Consider the following 20,402-nt stretch of genomic DNA (forward strand, 5'->3'; position numbering starts at 1 on the left):
CCTTTTAGTTTCCCATGTGAGGTATACTTATAAAAAGAGTACTTGTTATAGAAACATCATACTTTAAATGAATATCCTTGTGTGCAAACTGAATGTAATGTTTTCAGACACTTGATTGCATGTTAGTAACAATTAAATCAAATGTATTATAATTTAAAGATATATTACATGCATTAGTGGATTTTGACCCACTCATAGGACTTAAGTGTACGTCTAATTTCAAAATTACTTTTATTGTCTTTGAAATGCATGGATTTATGGAGAATTAAAATATACTTTAATGTAATTTTACTGAAGCTGGTAGTCTACAGTATGTTATGTATTGTAATAGATTTGTAATTACACATGATGAGTTGAAATTTAGAACATTGAAGTATATTAACTTTAAATATCATATCAAATAACACCCTACATCAACATTTTAATCAAGCACTTTACACTTAACACACACTTAGTATGTTAAACAACACATTAAAGTAAGTGTACTTTAAAGCATGACACAAGATTATTAAAACAATAATTTAAAATGTACTTTAAAGTAAAACTTTTAATTTGACATTATTACAAAGTACACTTATTAAAAGTGCAGTGCATACATTTAAAAAAAAAAAAATATTTGATATACATTACAATTTGATGGTTTGCATGCTTGTAGCAACTGGACTCTACCCAGTATTTAATGTGTAAAGTCACTTGGTGAGCTAACAATGAACATTACAGAAACAATCGTTTGACTAACATGCAATGTGGGACATAAAACAGCCACAAGAAAATGCATGGCTTGCATGTGACACCCACCAAACAGAATGACTTCAGTCATCTGAGGTGGTCCTGCATGAGTGATGGGAACAAGTGAAACTAGACTTTCACAACTCAGTGACAAAAGGAACATGCAGGCCCACTTTCCTTTTGCTAATAGCAGCCAGTTGCTTTTGTCAGTATGTCATTTTTGATAAATGTTGTCATTTGTCTCATTTTATGTAATTATTTTTTACTTCACTCTGTCAAACAGAACACATTTTTAATTTGAATATCAGACAATTTGCAATTCCCTGTTCATCACCATCTACGTTTGATTGGATTATATAGCAGAAGAAAGAAAGAAAATTCTTAAATTGAGATTTCGTTTATAATACAAATTGGTTTTTTTTTTTTCTATAGTTTTGTCCCCTAAATTCATCCCGCATTTTTTGCTCAAACTTATGTTATTACTTACCCCTTTAAAAACAATGATATATTTAGAGAAGATATAAACTATGTAAATTAAATAAACCATGTCTTTTTAAATGATATGAAGTTCAAACGACTGGTTTGAAATAATGTGATTTATAAATAAATAAACTCTTTGTGCATGGCTATAACCACATAATATTTTGTCTCACTCTCATAATATTTTGTCTCTGACAGTTATAGCCCTGGTACTTTGGGTCTAAGAGTGGGAAAAGGTACAAATGGCACAGTTTCCTGAAAACGTCTCCCTAAGTAGGGAACTCGTGCTGCGTCGATGTCGCTCTGGGAATGCCCCTGCGTGATTGCGTCTGAAGCACGTGTGTCAACTAGTCAAATGGTGAGAGTAAGCGCCACGGGAGGGTGACATCACGACCAAGAAAGGCATCAGCTTCGAAAAGGCAAGTCGATCACAGGGATCTAGGAAGTATGGCAAATTTGATGCAGCGTCTCGTACCACACTCAGGAAACTAGGGTTACAGTCTTAACCTGAGACGTTCCCTTTCGAGGGACCTTGCGCTGCGCCGATGACACTTTGGGAACGAGAATGCCGAGCGCCATTCGACCAAGAACCTGTCGTGTTAAAACTGTCTCGACAAGAGAAATCTAGACCCAGGGTATCCATGTCTAGGTCATAAAATCTGACAACCGTGAGCGGCGAAGACCAGCCTGCTGCATCACAAATTTCTTGAAGGGACACCCCTGAAATTAGGGCTTTCGAGGCCGCCATACCCCTAGTAGAATGGGCTCTAGTGACCAAAGGTGAAGGCTGGCCCACAACCTCATATGCAAGAGTGATAGCCTCAACTATCCATTTATTAACAGTCCGGATACAGGAAGGCCTTTTTAGGGGGCCAAAGCATACAAGCAGCTGGTCAGTCTTTCTCCACAGGGCAGCTCTGTGGAAGTGTCCAGTGCTCAGACTTGACAGATGAGGTTCAATTTCTCCTTGTCTTGATCTTTAAAATGAGGAGGACATAATGCCTGCAGGCTTTGGTACATTGGTTGAAACCTTTGGTACATTTTCTGGGTTTCAGATAGACAATCACAATTTGACAATCCCGGGTGCAAACTCAATGCATAGGGTTAAGGAGATACCGATAGAGCCTGATTACCTCCTACTATTGTTAATAAGGATATGGCTAGAAGGAACACAGTTTTGAGGGTCAGAAACTTTTCTGAGACCGAATCAAAAGGCTGGAAGGGAACGACAGATAAACCTTCTAGAATAAGAGCCAGATCCCAAGCTAGAACTCAGGTACAAACTGCAGGCCTTAGCCTCAGGGTGCCACAAAGGAAACGTATTATAAGAGGGTCTCTTCCCCCAGGGGAGCATGATAGGCTACAGTGGCCGCAAAAAATTTCAGTGTGGAAGGAAATAACCCTGAAGCAAAACGATCTTGCAGGAACTCAAGTAATGAACCAATAGTGAAATTAACTGGATCCCATTGTCATTGATTGCACCAAGAGGTAAAAACTCTCCATTTCAGGGCATTTAGCTTCCTCGTGGACGGAGCTGTGGAGTGCAGTATGGTCCCCACAACCTCGTTTGAAAGACTAGAGTCTATGAGTCGGGCCCCCTTCAGAGGCCATACCCACAGGTTAAATGTTTCTGGACAGGTATAGAGGATTGCTCACCCCGCCTGAGGTAGAATGTCCCTCCTGACAGGCAGCTCTAGAGGAGAGCTGTCGAGATGGGATATTAGGTTTGAAAACCCCACTCGGCTTGACCAGTGCGGAGCTATCAACAGGACACTCGCTACGTCCTGGTGGACCAGGATAACCCACACAGTAAAATATTGGATAACACTGGGAAAGCGTGCCCTTTCTAATTAGGAAGGAGAATGCTGCGTAAGCCACTTCTTCAAACAGTTATGTGGGAAATACATTTGGACTAACCCGAATGTTGTACAGCATATGAAACAATGGGTGCCATAGCCCAAGAGAAAGACACACGCTTTCGTCTTAGGAGCAGCCGGTGGCAGAGGCATCTGTGAACCACAGCATGCCTCGATACCTGTTCCAAGGGGACTCCTGCCCGCAGGAACAAAGACCGTCCTGCCTTTGAATGTTTTCAAGCAATTCAGCATCTGTGTGACCAAATTCAGCATCTGTGTGACAATTTTGGGGACGGATGCATTAAACGGTAGCTTGTGGAGGCTCCGATCCAAATCTCACAGGCCCAAGATTGGTCGTAACCCACCACCTTTCTTGGGTACAATGAAGTAGGGACTGTAGTGCCCTGACCTCATTACGGCTGGAGGGACCGGCTCTATCACGTCCTTCGCCTTCACACGCAAGACATGGGCATCGGCTGCTCTCACTGTAGTGGAGTGGATGGCCCGAAACTTGGGGGGACGCCAGGCAGTCTATAGCAAAAAAAAAGTCAAAGGGAAGTCCGGGAGGTCAGTGATGTTGGCAATGTTCAAAAAGTGTCTGATGTGGTCCTTGAGTGAGTGAATCCCTTGGCGTAGCCGGACAAGGGAGACTGCTGGATCCATCTGTGGTCTGGTGTTCTGTTCATGATCCGGTTCAGTTTATTTCTAAATAAAGAATGCTGCACTTAGATCCTGTTTTAACTCTCCCTTAACCAACAGTGAAAGAACTGAACATTAAAAACAGGATCTAAGTGCAGGAGTCTCTAAGAGGAAACTATATAGAAAACTACACTCACCTAAATGATTATTATAGGAACACCTGTTCAATTTCTCATTACTGCAATTATCTAATCAACCAATCACATGGCAGTTGCTTCAATGTATTTAGGGGTGTGGTCCTGGTCAAGACAATCTCCTGAACTCCAAACTGAGCGTCAGAATGGGAAAGAAAGGTGAGTTAAGCAATTTTGAGCGTGACAAGGTTGTTGGTGCCAGACAGGCTGGTCTAAGTATTTCACAATCTGCTCAGTTACTGGGATTTTCATGCACAACCATTTCTAGGGTTTGCAAATAATGGTGTGAAACAGGAAAAACATCCAGTATGCGGCAGTCCTGTGGGCGAAAATGTCTTGGTGATGCTAGAGGTCAGAGGAGAATGGGCCGACTGATTCAAGCTGATAGAAGAGCAACTGAAATTACCACTCCTTACAACCGAGGTATGCAGCAAAGCATCTGTGAAGCCACAACACGCACAACCTTGAGGCGGATGGGCTACAACAGCAGAAGACCCCACCAGGTACCACTCATTTCCACTACAAACAGGAAAAAGAGGCAACAATTTGCAAGAGCTCATCAAAATTGGACAGTTGAAGCTGGAAAAATGTTGCCTGGTCTGATGAGTCTCAATTTCTGTTGAGACGTTCAGATGGTAGAGTCAGAATTTGGCGTAAACTGAATGAGAACATGGATCCATCATGCCTTGTTACTTGTTGTGCAGGCTGGTGGTGGTGGTGTAATGGTGTGGGGGATTTTTCTTGGCACACTTTAGGGCCCTTAGTACCAATTCAGCATCGTTTAAATGCCACGGCCTACCTGAGCATTGTTTCTGACTATGTGCATCCCTTTATGGCCACCATGTACCCATCATCTACTTCCAGCAGGATAATGCACCATGTAACAAAGCTCGAATCATTTCAAATTGGTTTCTAGAACATGACAATGAGTTCACTGTACTTAAATGGCCCCCACAGTTACCAGATCTCAACCCAATAGAGTATCTTTGGGATGTGGTGGAACGGGAGCTTCGTTCCCTGGATGTGCATCCCACAAATCTCCATCAACTGCAAGATGCTATCCTATCAATATGGGCCGACATTTTTAAAGAATGCTTTCAGCACCTTGTTGAAACAAATGCCATGTAGAATTTAGGCAGTTCTAAAGGTGAAAGTAGGTCAAACACAGTATTAGTATGGTGTTCCTAATAATCCTTTAGGTGAGTGTATATTAGCATATAAACATTTCCCTGCTTAGATTATTTACCTGTATTTACATATTATGTGTTTGCCTCCAAGAAAACAAATGCACATTTTTAGAGCCCTAAATAAATAAAATAAAAATAAACTCAATTCTGAACCATGTCTTATGATTTATTTACTTATGCCAATAAATTATCCACTTCTATGGTTATTTTACTAGCTAAATCATAACATACATTAGTCTGTGTTGAAATTACTGTAATTTTGCGATTTCAGTTTCCTTCTTGATTGTATACAGATTTTGTCTAAAAGGGAGGTTCTCAAATACAGTATATACACAGTATGTGCACTTATCCATGCTTGTATGTACATGTGTGTGCCACATGTTGAATCATCAGTTATGTAAGAGAAGGTTGTAAATCATGTGCATTGTATACAACAAACATGTATTCTGCTGCAGTTAACCCATAATTAGGATGCAAATGTGGCCTTACCAATCCTTCTTCAAAAGAGTCCACAAACCAAACAAACGGCAAACTAGGGCTGAAGATTGATTGCTGGCCCATGCCATGAGAGATTCAAGCATTCATCCAAGCCATAAACAACAAAGCATGATCCATAAACCCAAGATAAATACACAAATTTGTTCTTGGACACCTTATCAAACACATATTCCCTGTTTTGGACAGAAATGGAGGCAAGGTCAGGTTTGTTGTTTCTACTGTGTCATCCTTATGCAAGTTAACGTTTAACTGGAAGAGGCCCAAAGTTTTCTGATTTACGTTTATTGGAAATCTGCTTTGACTGCAACAGAACTCACAAATTGTCATTTTTAGACCTCAGGTTGTGTAGGTCATGACAAAAGTTCATGTAGTTGTTTGGATCAGCCTCTTATAAAATCCTCTGTGTTTTCTTTGTTTCACTCACTGACTTTTGAGCCAGTTGAAAAACATTGACTGTCATTAAAAATTCAGAGGTCACCCCATCCTGAGTCTTCTGCTTAAATAGAAGTCACAGGGAGACATAATTATCTTTCAGGAAAACAGGACATAATCTCACTGCCATATGGCAATGGACAGCGGTGTAGTTATAGCTAATAGTTGGTTTTGTATTTTGAAGTGCAGGACACTGGAGTGAGAGCTAATGATATTAGCAGCCGTAGCCCAATGATTCTCTCTCTCTCTCTCTCTCTCTCTCTCTCTCTCTCTCTCTCTCTCTCTCTCTCTCTCTCTCTCTCTCTCTCTCTCTCTCTCTCTCTCTCTCTCTCACTCTCTCTCACAGACACACACACACAAGCACACACACACAAACACAAAGGTCTTGGGCAACCTTGTTGTTTTGGTCTGTTTTGATTTTTTAAAATCAAAGAAGCTGTCTACTAAATGGAGGGTTATTTTGACATGACCACAGTGAGTCACATCTAGTGTTCTGTAATTGGAAAGAGCAAGTTGTCACTAAAATGAATTTCAAAATAATGGTAAAAGTGTTGCACTATCTTTCAGTCTGTCTGTCACTAACCTAGTCTGTTTTGATTGGTCAACCGCTCACAGCATGTGTCGGAAATCGAACGACCATATTCGAATCAAAATCCTCAGTCCAAAGCAATTGTCCATACTGTAAAGACAGTAACAATGGCATTGAGTTTACCATATCAATCCGATTATGAAACATTGGAAGAAGTTATTCATCCTGAACCTCCATCACAAAGAAGACTTGAGCAGGATGTTTCTCAGTGATATGTTACTCAGTTTGACATACTGTACATTTTGAGATGTTGCAACTGTAATTCCTCACCATCAGCTTTAACAAGTGTATGTCCGTCAGACCGATGTGATTCATTAAAACGATTTCCTCATTTGCAAGATGCCAAAGAAACAGTGAGTGGCGGTGTGGCAGTCTTCTCGAGACCTGACGGGGCAGTTATTCTCAAAAAAAAAAAAAAAAAATTGAATAAAATTTTATTTTTTTTATTTTTTGTAACTATCAAGCAAACCACAACAATCCAATTCCAATGGAAACAATCAAGTCTTGCCCTAAATATTTTGTTGTTCAAGCCATTTTACATGGATATATGTCACTATACAAAGAAAAGACTATAGCAAATTCTGTTTCATGCTGACTTTAAAAAGCAGCGTAGTGTGCTGTTTGTTCTGTATGAACGGGTTGTTTTTTTAACGGAATGGCAGTGGAATGGAAAATAACACAGTTGAACTAAAAGTTGATCTTGAAACTGTGAGGCTGGTGCATTACATACAGTCAAGATGCTCTTCTACTGCATATTTACATAGAAAAATGATTAAAAATAAGTGTAATGGAACGCCAAATTTGTTCTGTGTGAACTGGCCCTATTAGAACTTCGGGAACTGTTTTACTATTTCCCCATTTTGTGGAATGACAGTCTGCTACAGTCAAATGCAAGTTAGCCAACTATGTAAATTACTGTTGGTCTCCTGAAAATTTTCATAGTGTGCGGTAACATTCTAGAAGAGATGTTTATGGCTGAAAAAAATCCTTACTTTTTCTTCCATCTTGTCAAAACAATCGGGTACAGCAGCTCATTCTCTTAAATCAATATATCTCACAAACAGACACGTATAAAGCCTACTTAAAATACTAAGAAAATAATTCAGAATTCAAATTATGCATTAAAAATAGTTGTCCAGCTGTACTGCTATCATAATGAAGAAAAAATGCAATTGCAATTCTTGAAAAGAATTAAAATAGTTTGGCATGTTTTTTTATTGTTATTTATTAGAACATTTTAATGTACTGTTTAACATTTGTGTAACTACTAAAAGGTTTTTTGGGGAAATAATAATTAAGTTCACACATTCACTGTCACAAACACACCAGATCCCTCAGCTCCTCCCCTCCGAACAGCATGACACAAGGAATATATTAAGACCAGTTTCATATCATTAGTCTAATTTGATCAAAAGTTATTATCATTTGTGGAAATTGTCTTGAAATTTTTTAAGTACCGTCAGCTCATGGTGCTGAAGGCTGAGTTTCATAACGATATACCAATGCATTCATAAAATATAGCATTTTACAACAAAATTCAAAATGGCTGACACCCAAAATGGCCCGGCATGCTTCGCCGAATCTAAAGAGACCAGATTTCAGAAGTTCAGAAGTTATGAGCAAATAGAGCCATTATTTTTAAAAACCTCCAGACCACTAGGTGTCACTGCGTCGAAACTCTACTGGTAGCCTCAGGTCATGGTTGTCATAACACAGGGCTAATTTTTTTCAGAATATGCTAAAGGCTTTCAGAGATAAGAAAAGCTCTGGTCCACACTCCAACGTAGTAGGTGGCGGTAATGCACCTTAAAGCTCTTATGGTTCAAAAGTTATTAGCTTAAACATAAGTGAAACTTTGGACTATTGCTAGACCAATTGCTCCGCCAAATTAATCAACTTTCCTACAAACGGTTCTATGGGCTGCCAAAGACTTTAGGAGTGGAAGAAGAATATTGAATAACACTAACGGAGACAACAAACAAGTGTTGACATAAGTTTTTCAAAAGATTTTTTTAATTTTATTTATGATTTGTCATTGAACCTATATCATGCTCCAATCCAAAATCTCTTTTTTGACAGATGATGTTGATACATCACGTGAATGTAGCTGAAAGTTGTTGTATTGGTGCATTTCAACCCTTTATTTACTTATTGGGACAGCGTTGGGACTTAATAAAGGTCTATATGGGGTCACCACCATGCTGTTTAATGATCAACAGCCCGACAGGAGGACGCATATAAAAGAAGTTCAAAACCGTGGGCGCCTGGTGAGGACCAGAGCAGTCTTACCTGAAAAGAAACAACCATGATACTTCTTTTACTATCGCTCCTTCTGGTGTCGTCTCAATCTCATTCCTTTCCAGCAGAGCTCACCTTGCCTGAACATCAGACAGAAACTCGGTCACGCTTTGCAGCTCTGGACGAAGTTCGGCTTTTGGCGAACGGCCTCCTACAGCTGGGCCGTAGCCTGAAGGACTTTGTGCAGAATACCAAGAATCAGATCAATGATATATTCCAAAAGCTCAACGTCTTTGACAAATCCTTCTACCAACTTTCTGCGCTGGCCAGTGAAATCAAGGAGGAGGAGGAGGAACTGAAGAAGACCACTGTGTTCTTAAAGGCAAATAATGAGGAAATAAAGAGTATGTCGCTGGAGATCAACTCCAAAGTGGAAGATATCATAAAAGAGAGGAATCATCTGAGGAGTCAGGTGGGAGGCTTGGAGGAGAAGTTAAGTGGTCTGTCCAAGAGTTTGCTCTCAACTGAGCAGGTTGCTGAAATCTCCACATTCAAGGTATGATTATGAATTGGCTCAAATGACCACCTAACATTTTAATCATCTTGCTTGTTTTCATTTGGTGTGTGTAAAGATTTTTCTGACATTTCTTCAGGTTCCAGGGTTCATAATCTAAGACCCGGCTCTTTATTTTTAATGCATGATTGTGAATTTGAATTGTGTTTTCTGTGTGCTGAAGGTTTTGGTTTAGAGTTAGTTGCATGTTATTATGATTAATATAGTAATTACTACATTAGCTATATGTAACGTGAAACAAGACACTGAAAAATCAAGTGTCACCTAAATATTTCTCTAAACTAAGCTAAACAGAGTCAATTTAACAGATCGTTTTAACAGATCCAAGTATCCGCCACATTACTTTCAGATAACTTTCTAAAAATAATTGAATTAATATTGACAAAATCTGATCATAAGTTGGTTGTATAATAGGATACAAAAAAGAAAAGACAAATAAAAACAAATATTCAACATACAAAGATATTCTTTTTTTTAAAAATAGCATTTTATAGAGGGTGCTAACAATTTAGGTCACAGTGGTTCACTTGACCTTAAAATGTTTGGGAGAGCATAATGAGAAATGTGTTCTCCTCCTATGGTCCAAAAACGATGTGCGTAGTGAATTGTATAAAAAAAGATATGCAATTATATCACATGTAGAAAATAGGGAAAGGTACTGGTAATTTTCAGCCTTTTCAATTTTAAAAAACAAGATTACAATGTGCTTTCTAGCAGAACATAATACAATGTATTAACATAGTACCTTTTTAAAGGGGAAATGAAGCAGTGAATCAAGTTTACATGATTTACAAGATGGATGTCCAATATAATCAACAATTATATAAGGAACATTACAAATGTAAACATTTAGAAGAAAAAAAGAAAAAAACTTTGTATCTTTTGCCGCCAGGGCGCCGCCATTGTGCAGGTGACGTCACGGGGTTGGTTGGCTCAAGTTTAACAGGCTCTGGGCATTGAAAATCGCGACATCAAACTGTGTTTACACCAGTGTTTTGACCGCAAACGACTAATGTTAGGTACAGATATTAGACAAAAAGACGACGTCTCATGTTATATGTTGACAAACTGCACATAGAAACATTGTTCGCGATGTCTGCCGTCAGATATTCCCGTCTCGTCAATAACATGTAAGTTACATTGCTGTGTAGAACAGTCAGTGGTGGTTTGGGGCGAAGAGCAACGCTAACTTACCAGGTGTCACTGTGGCTGTTGTCCTGCGATGCCCTCCGTGTCAGAGTCCATCTGTTGTCAAGAGGTTGATCTTGAGCATGTATTGCGTTAGCACGTATTAATAATTAAAATAAGTTAGCACGTATTTGTTAAAGGGGAAATGAAACGTCCACATTTTCGCACTGGTAGTGCTAGTAACGTTAGCTACAGCCTACATATACTAGGAAAAAGTGTCTCCGCTCTGACATCCTTCAGGGAAAGCATCGCCGCTTCCACATGTCTAACTCCCGGCACAGCATGGTAAACGTGCGCGCCGGTGATGCAGAATTGACCGCGCAATACATGCTCAAGATCAACCTCTTGACAACAGATGGACTCTGACACGGAGGGCATCGCAGGACAACAGCCACAGTGACACCTGGTAAGTTAGCGTTGCTCTTCGCCCCAAACCACCACTGACTGTTCTACACAGCAATGTAACTTACATGTTATTGACGAGACGGGAATATCTGACGACAGACATCGCGAACAATGTTTCTATGTGGAGTTTGTCAACATATAACATGAGACGTCGTCTTTTTGTCTAATATCTGTACCTAACATTAGTCGTTCGCGGTCAAAACACTGGTATAAACACAGTTTGATGTCGCGATTTTCAATGCCCAGAGCCTGTTAAACTTGAGCCAACCAACCCCGTGACGTCACCTGCACAATGGCGGCGCCCTGGCGGCGAAAGATACAAAGTTTTTTTCTTTTTTTCTTCTAAATGTTTACATTTGTAATGTTTCTTATATAAATGTTGGTTAAATTGGAAATCCATCTTGTAAATCATGTAAAATTGATTCACCGCTTCATTTCCCCTTTAATAGTACATTGCACCAGGTACTGTATGCATTTAATGATTCATGCATTAATTCATTCCAAATTTGATTTGAAATATCCTGCACAAATTCTGTTATGAATGGCGCCTGCCAGGTTCACGTTTATGTTTGACATAAAAAAAAAAAAAAAAAAAAAAACTTAGACCGCAGAGAAAACATCTGGGGCTCTAGCAGATATACCATGGCCAGGAGGGTGACAAAATGCTAAGATGTTGCTGTTGTCTATTAGGAGATCATCCAGACCCAGGAAAAGAGCATCACTGATCTGCTAAAGGCTGTGAACGAGCAAAGTGAGCAGCTCAACAACCAAAGGACCAAGATCAAGGGCCTGGAAAATAAAGTACAGTATTAAGAGACCATTTGAGATAACTATAACTGTGGATATGTGCTGTCAGCGAGTAACCCATCCTGCACAGTTTGCAATTAAAAAATAAATGCTATTTTAAATCATGCGGCTTGTTGAAGTGAAGTATGCTATTACTTTGTTAAGTGATGCCACTTCTCATCCAGCAGGCAATAAAAGGAGCATAAATACCCCATAGACCTATAATGAAAGCAGGACCTGAGCCAGATATGGGATTTGGAAACCCCCTTAAGGCCCATTCACACCAAGAGCGATAACTTAGCATCCATACACAATAACATTGTTTCTTTTAAGCATGCGCTGCAGTTCTGTTATCTTAAATTTGGCATGACTTGGAAGTTTGTGATCTTTCCTTCACTAAAACGTGAAATGATAAATGATACATGTTGGGTGAGCAAGAGGGGGTGAAAAAAAAAAAACCCTGAATAAATCATTCATAATAAATACTGCAATATCCCATACAAAACAAAATAAGAATTGTCCATTTTGATTTCACTGTGACTTTAAATGCTCTAGCTCTTGAAAGCATAATAGATTCTGATTGGCTGTTAATGTTTTTATTATTCATGAGATGGAAAAATCGTTCTAAAAGTGATTCCAGCAACATTCTTCCAACAGTGATTCTGTTGACTGCTATTCTCATAAAATTAGAATGATTATTAAAACTTCATAGTTATTGTTACTACTGTCCTTAGTGTGAATAGACTATGACGTTTTTGAGTAAAACTGTGTTTTCAAAATTGCTATCTAGCTCAGCATCCAGGAAACTGCTGAAAACTTGAGGGACCGCCAAACCAACAGCCTCTCAGGATACCTTCCTTACATCACATCCGATGGGAGCTTCTCAAGCGGTAGGGGAGGCAGGAATGAATGGCTTTGAAAAATGTTACTGCATCTGTTCAGCTACATACCGTCATGTCACGTTGTGTGTTGTAGATCTTCCAAAAGACTGCGGCGAGGTCTTCAACCGAGGACAGAAATCCAGCGGCCTGTATGCTATTAAACCACACAAGTCAAACCCCTTTCTTGTGAATTGTGAATTCACTGAGGGTAAGAATAAAGCATTTATCTTTCTCGCATCTCTGAATTCTTAAAGGGTTAGTTCACCCAAAAAAGAAAAAGTCATTAATTACTCACCCCCATGCTGTACCAACCCCGTAAGACCTTCGTTCGTCTTCGGAACACAAATGAAGATATTTTTGATTAAATTTGAGAGCTGTATAACTACCACATTGGCTCCTAAGGGACTGCCTCTTGACAGCCCAGAAAGTCAATGAAGAAAATGTTTAAATATCCCAAGTGACTACCGTGGCTCAACTATATGTTTATCAAGCGACGCAAATACTTTTTGTGCGAAAAAACAAACAAAAATAACGAGTTTATTCGACTATTTCTTTTCTTCCTTGTAGGCCAGAACGAGACTTCCTTATAGATTTCCACGACGCATGCGCGAGATTTGCGATCTGCTTACACCAGCTTACACTACTTCAGATTGCAATTCTCGCGCATGCGTCGTGGAAATCTAAGGAAGTCTCGTTCTGGCCTACAAGGAAGAAAAAAAATAGTCGAATAAACTCGTTATTTTTGTTTGTTTTTTCGCACAAAAAGTATTCGCGTCGCTTGATAAACATATAGTTGAGCCACGGTAGTCACTTGGGATATTTAAACATTTTCTTCATTGACTTTCTGGGCCGTCAAGAGGCAGTCCCTTAGGAGCCAATGTGGTAGTTATACAGCTCTCAAATTTAATCAAAAATATCTTCATTTGTGTTCCGAAGACGAACGAAGGTCTTACGGGGTTGGTACAGCATGGGGGTGAGTAATTAATGACTTAATTTTCATTTTTGGGTGAACTAACCCTTTAAAAAAAAAACATCCAGAGGTGTTTCCCTTCAACAACAACAACAACACAAAAGGACTCGTCTAACTTTGAGATGACTGTATGCATACTGGTCTATCTGTCATCTACAGAGGGAGTGTTCACTGTCATCCAGCGCAGACATGATGGCTCTGTGGACTTTGACCAGTCCTGGGAGAAGTATGAAGATGGATTTGGAGACTTCAGCAGTGAGTTAAATCAAGGATGTTGTGCTCATAAACTTGAGTAAATGTGTTCAGTCTGTGATTATAGTGTGGAGCACAATGAGTGTTTGACATCTTGACATTCTACTTTTAGTATCACTTTTTACAACATAATTTCACAGTGTGTGCAATTTGACCATTCCACTTTTATGATGTTGCCTTCCTTGTCCTAATCTGTTCTCATGAAAAATCTAGGCATAATATCTTTCAGAATACTTACTGTAGAAATATAGTGCATGCATGTGGTTACAGCCTTGTGTCACAGTGCACGCTAAAAAATTATATGATCAATAAGTGATGACAACATATATTTTAATATTGCTTTGACTCATCACAATAAGTTAAGCAATTTTCAACATTTTATTGTTATACAAGTTATACAGTACAAGAAGATTGTACTTAAAAATATAAGGCAGCATTTTTGTGTTTTAAATTCATATACTTTATTTCATTTGAATAGATTTGAACATTTCTGGTAGGCAAATTACTTACAAATATATATATATATATATATATATATATATATATATATATATATGAAGAGTTCAGATGCAAAAGCCTCTAAGTGCCATTTGAAATTTTCTTCTAGAATGATGATTTTTATCAAACTTGTATATTTAAGTTCAGTAATTTCACTTAAATAACAATTAATAGGTAATTATCATTGCCATTTAAGTGAAATCACTGAACTTAAATATACAAGCTTGATAAAAATCATCATTCTAGAAGAAAATTTCAAATGGCACTTAGAGGCTTTTGCATCTGAACTCTTCATATATATATATATATGTATATATATATATATATATATATATATATATATTCTAAAATGTATTTTATAAAATATTTTGTATCAGTCATAAAATGTAAAATAAGGGTTTGAAGGTCAGTGGAAAACTAGAGGATCATTTAAAAATATATAAAACTGAAAATGAAAATCTGTAAAAAAAAAAATAAATGATAATAATAATAAAAAAAAAATCTGTTTTTTTTTTCCCCCTTACAAAGTTTAAATATTGAGCTTGACCACTGGAAAAAATAATAATAATAATATGTTTTTGAAGTTGCGAATAAAACAAAGATTATTGGAGCATGTTTTACAAAAAATACTATTTCAGTCTTTCTACTTTCTAATCCTTTTAGTAAATTTCAGTGTTTCAGAAGCTTATTCTTGTTTGAAACATGATTAAAATAATCAACAAAAATGGTGTCAGAAAGATCATAACATTGAAAATTTAACTAATTAATATGGTTGCATGCAACTTGGCTGCTATACATTTAATAATAATAATTATATTTTTAATAATATATGTTATATATGAAGAGTTCAGATGCAAAAGCCTCTAAGTGCCATTTGAAATTTTCTTCTAAAATGATCATTTTTATCAAGCTTGTATATTTAAGTTCAGTGATTTCACTTAAATGGCAATGAAGATTACCTATTAATTGTCATTTAAGTGAAATTACTGAACTTAAATATACAAGCTTGATAAAAATGGTCATTTTAGAAGAAAATTTCAAATGGCATTTAGAGGCTTTTGCATCTGAACTCTTCATATCTAAACTGTAGAATTATTAAAACGAGTGATATTAATATGTAAAAATGTGAAATAATGCCTATAGTAATTAGATCACACCATACTGTATATATTATGATGGAATGCCATAACATTCCAAAGTAATATTACAATTTTACACTATATGGACAGCTGATGTCTCAGATGTCTGTTTGATAGGTGAGTTCTGGCTGGGGCTGAAGAAGATCTATGCTGTTGCCCATCAGGGACATTCTCTCCTGCACGTCCAGGTAGAGGACTGGGGGAAACATAAGCATTTCATAGTTTATCAGTATATCCTGGAGAACGCTGCCTCCAACTACACCATCCATCTGAAGCTGCAGTCGGCTGAGTCCAGCTCTACTGTGGACGAACACACTGGATTCAGATTCTCCACTAAAGACCACAACGATGGAAACCATCCAAACTGTGCCCAAGACTACACAGGTACAGTACATGCCATCATTTGCAGCTAAAATAAATAGGTTCCAAGAACTTATTAAGTTATGAAAACGTTCAAAATTTCCAGTTTTTAAAATGTTTTTTCATGGTTGTACAAATGTTAAGGGAACATTCTGTTTTATAATTTTGCAAACTATTGGAATGTACAAGTATCTACAAATTTAAGAAATGTTAGATGTTAGAACAACTAGCTAAAACATTAAAAAAAGTTCCCTGAACAATGCACAGTACAGTATAAATAATGTTTTTTGAACAAAACTTTGAACGATTGTTCCATTAGCGTTACCGGGAGAACGTTTGTTTATAACTTTGAGAGAACGTTCTGAGAGTGTTCCCTGTTTCATGCCTCTTTCATTGAGCAAAATTAATATATCAAGTACTGCTTTGCCTGTTCCTGTGCCTTAAGAGCCTATTTTGAGAAAAAACTCTTTTTTACTTCTTTTTAAAAACTTCTTTTTAAAAACACCTACTTTTTTGTGTGCATAATATTTTGTGTGCATGGAAATTGCTAATTAAATGTGTAATTCTGTACACGGCTGCTGCTGTTTCCTTTAGGTGGGTGGTGGTTTAGCATTTGCGGCGACATTAACCTGAATGGCAAGTGTATTCAGAGCAGACCTCGTAAAAAGGGAACCCACTGGAAACCTGGCAGGGGAACCACCATCTTCAAGGCCTCAAAAATCTCCATTAGTCATCTCACAAAGCCACAAAGCTCTTAATATCAACAGTATGTGCAGAAACACAGTATGGAATTATCAGAGCTCCAATACACATTCATTGAACAACTGAATACATTTTTTTTTTTTACAAAATAACTTTTTAATGTCCATGACAAAGTTTGCCGAGTATAAACATATCAAGTATGCTGCAGTAAAAATGGGACGTTTACACTATGATTAGGCCGCTGGTCTGGACATATGATTCAGTTTCTCAGTCATTCTTAATTACATTGCAGTCAGTCCAACCAGGAAACCTTTCATTTAACCTTCTGAAAGCCAGTTTCATCCATGTGCTTAAATGTCATATTGACTGTCTTTTGCTGTTTTTGAACTACATTTCAATAAATATTCTCTTAAATATATATAATTGTATTAACATTAAATGCAATTGTATTTCAAAAATAGTTTAATTTGCTGTTTTTTTAACATCTCATGTACAAAAATGTATAAATGACAGCAAATCTGTGGAAACCACACAATAATAAAGGGGGGGTGGGGGGTGGGTATTGAGGGTGAAGCAAACGTCCGTAGCTGATGCAGCATTGCCCTCTTCTGAGCATTGTACATAATTGCAGTCATTTTTAATTTAAGTTTGTTAAAATAATACATACACTGATCAGCCACAACATTAAAACCACTGACAGAAGAAGAGAGTAACTTTGATTCTTTGGTTAAAATATTTAAACGGGGATTTATTAGGCAGCAAGCGAACAGTCAGTTTTTGAATTTCATATGTTGGAAGCAGGGGGGAAAAGTAAGTCTTGTGGGGTGTTGACTGTATAAGTGAACGCGCAAGGACAACATGTTCCTGCATCAGCATCTTTGTTGATCTTGGAACAACATTCAAATCAACCAATCAGATTTGAGGGAGAAGTTTCAAGTTTAGGCTTACAACCAGGGGGTAGCCTGGGTTCCCCCATGCTGCCTTGCCACAGCGCGGTTTTATTCATGCTGTTAGGCAGCCTGGACACCATGAACCAAATTTTCGCCTGAGGTAGGCAACCAATCACAGAACGGGGAGGGAGCAGCAAGACGATGACGACGTACATGCGACACACCGAAGCAGTTTGTTTATGTTTATGGATCCATCTTGGCAGCGGAGCGAAGTTATCTTTTGATACAGCCTTTGTGTATACATAAATATCCTAAATCTCTGACCCATCATCTTCTTCCTCGTTTAATTTTCTGTCGCTCTACATGCATCATCTGGTATTGTTGAACCGATTGGCTATGAGCTACGTACAGGCGCATTTGATAGACATTCTTAAAGGGATAGTTCACTTTGAAATTAATTTTTGACATGTTTTAGCTTACCTCAAGGGCATCCAAAATGTAGGTGTCTTTGTTTCCACAGCATTTTCAATTTTGACATTTTTTGGTCAAACCGTTGTTGTCTGTCAGTCATACACTGGAGGTTAAGGGGGTCCTCCCTCGGTTCATCTCAAAGAGCATGCACAGAGAGCGGTTTGTGTGAGAAAACGAACAGTATTTATAGTTTTTACCTCTTGTTAACATCCGTCGAACTGATCTGAATCAGATCTCCATCTGAACCGAACTGAACCGTCTCCAGACGTTACGCCGGAAGTGATCTCTCGCGCGTCTACGTCACGCATTGTTTACACAGTGATTTGGAAGTTTTACCTTTCACTAAACATATTTAGATATACGGGAAATCACAATGGAAGACGATTTTAATATAACCTCCCCTTAACCTCCAGTGTATGACTGACAGACAACAACGGTTTGACCGAAAAATGTCAAAATTGAAAACGCTGTGGAAACAAAGACACCTACATCTTGGATGGCCTTGAGGTAAGCTAAAACATATCAAAAATTAATTTCAAAGTTAACTATCCCTTTAACACCCAATAATACGGCTCTGGGCATTCGTAAATCATGGCTCAAATACGAGAAAATGAACATGTGGTTTCCAGACCACGTCTTATTCTCAATGATACGTTGTCTGGCGTTAGCCAGGCTAAGGGTTAGGTGCTTCTATTACAGCAATGTTATGCATCTATCAATCCCCTCTGATTTTAGAGATAAGACTACAGGACTACATTTTCAGATAAGAATGTTATTCCAGAACTTCAAAATATGTCTGAAGCCACGTTTCCACCGAATTTACCCGGAAAAAATTGTCCCAGGAACTCCAACCAGACCTGTTGCCGTCTGTGTTTCCATCGCGGTCTAAAGTAACATGAGAATTAGTCAGATGACGTAGGACTGCGCACGGCTTCCCACTGGATTTCGTACTCTGCATATAAACTTAATAAAGCCATATTAATATAATAATTAATATAATAAAGGTCATATTTTTAAAATCTATTGTTGATTCGAATAGCAAACAAAGCAAACTCTTACTGCACGCACCCGAACATACTTTTGATAGTGGTTAAATAAAATGCTGCATGGAGTTAATCAATCAAAATTCTGTGTGAACTCAACAAATCAAGCGTTCAGTGCCCAAATCCCACCCCACGAAAGTTCCTACGGTGGAAACGCGGCTTTACTTGGCATAGTCACAGTGGCCCCCCGGGAAGCAGTGTTTAGTACCAACCTAAAGTGGGGCAAGGAAGGACAACCAGTGAACCGACATCAGGGGGAGCCCATGGCTCACTGATGCACATGGGTAGCGAAGGCAAGCCTGTCTGGTCTAATAACACAAAAGAGCAACTGTAGCTCAAATTGCTGAAAAACTTTATGCAGCCCATGATAGAAAGGTAGAAAGAACACACAGTGCATCAAAGTTTACTGCAAATGTCAATAGATAGCCGATAACAAATGTCATTGATTGACTCCTGTCCACCGTCGAAAGCACCTACAAAGAGCAAGTGAGTGTCAGAACTTATTTCCTTTATTTTAGACCAATGGATGAAGGTTGCCTGGTTTTATTTTAGATAAATTGGGTGTATGGCTGGGTGCGAGTGCATTGTTTACTTGGGGAAAAGATGGCATCAGGATGAACAATGGGAAGAAGGCAGGCGAAGGGAATCAGTGTTGCACTTTGGGCAATGTTATGCTGGGAAACCCTGCACCTGGTATTCATGTTGATGTTACTTTGACATTTACCACCTAGATTTCTGCAGATCACGCACGGTGATACGTGATGGACTGACCTCTTTCAGCAGGATAATGCACCCTCCCACACTTCAAAAATTGTTCAGGGATAGTTTGAGACATACTGAGAGACACAAAGTTCGGTGTGTTGCCTTGGCCTCCAAATTCCCTAGATCTCAATCAGATTAAGCTGGACAAACAAATCCGATCCATGGTGTCCTCACCTCGCAACTTGCCTGGATCTTAAAGGATTTTCCTTTCTTTCAACCGCAATTGGTCTTGTTGCAGTAAGGACTTACCCTGGGTCTTTTTTTATTCAGTTTATTTTGGAGCCAGCTAAACCATCTGTTATAATCAACACATCAATGCAGTAATTTCATCCATAAGGATCTTAGACATGCTGCAGTCAATACCCAAACCCCCCTGACTGTCCCCAAACCCTGACTGTCCAACGATATGGCATGTTTTTCATTAGCTGCTCGGATCTTGAATGATCCTGGGAGATTTAGAATATGTCAAAACAACCCATTTAGTGTTTACAGCCAGATCCACCCTGGGCTTATTCACTCAGAATCAGCTCTATTTAGCCTCTGCTGAGTAAATGCCTGGGCAAATAGTGCACATGAATGAGCCCTTGTTGGCCGTCTTATTCATCTGCCTCAATAGGCTTTTGGAGGCAAGAGAATCTG

At 38.5% G+C, this 20,402-nt stretch overlaps 1 protein-coding gene across 1 annotated transcript; it reads left to right on the forward strand.

Annotated features, from left to right (window-relative positions):
- Positions 1-8,799: 8,799 nt before the first annotated feature.
- LOC120471450 (angiopoietin-related protein 3) lies at positions 8,800-17,053 on the forward strand. Its single transcript, XM_039661268.2, has 7 exons — positions 8,800-9,398; positions 11,700-11,810; positions 12,586-12,685; positions 12,771-12,884; positions 13,806-13,901; positions 15,653-15,919; positions 16,490-17,053. The coding sequence occupies exons 1-7, from the start codon at positions 8,910-8,912 to the stop codon at positions 16,651-16,653; spliced, it is 1,341 nt and encodes a 446-aa protein (XP_039517202.1). The 5' UTR covers positions 8,800-8,909; the 3' UTR covers positions 16,654-17,053.
- The last annotated feature ends 3,349 nt before the right edge of the window (positions 17,054-20,402 follow it).

Source organism: Pimephales promelas, chromosome 5 (genome assembly GCF_988280905.1).
Source record: "Pimephales promelas chromosome 5, fPimPro1.hap1.1, whole genome shotgun sequence".
In the NCBI taxonomy this organism is placed as follows: domain Eukaryota; kingdom Metazoa; phylum Chordata; class Actinopteri; order Cypriniformes; family Leuciscidae; genus Pimephales; species Pimephales promelas.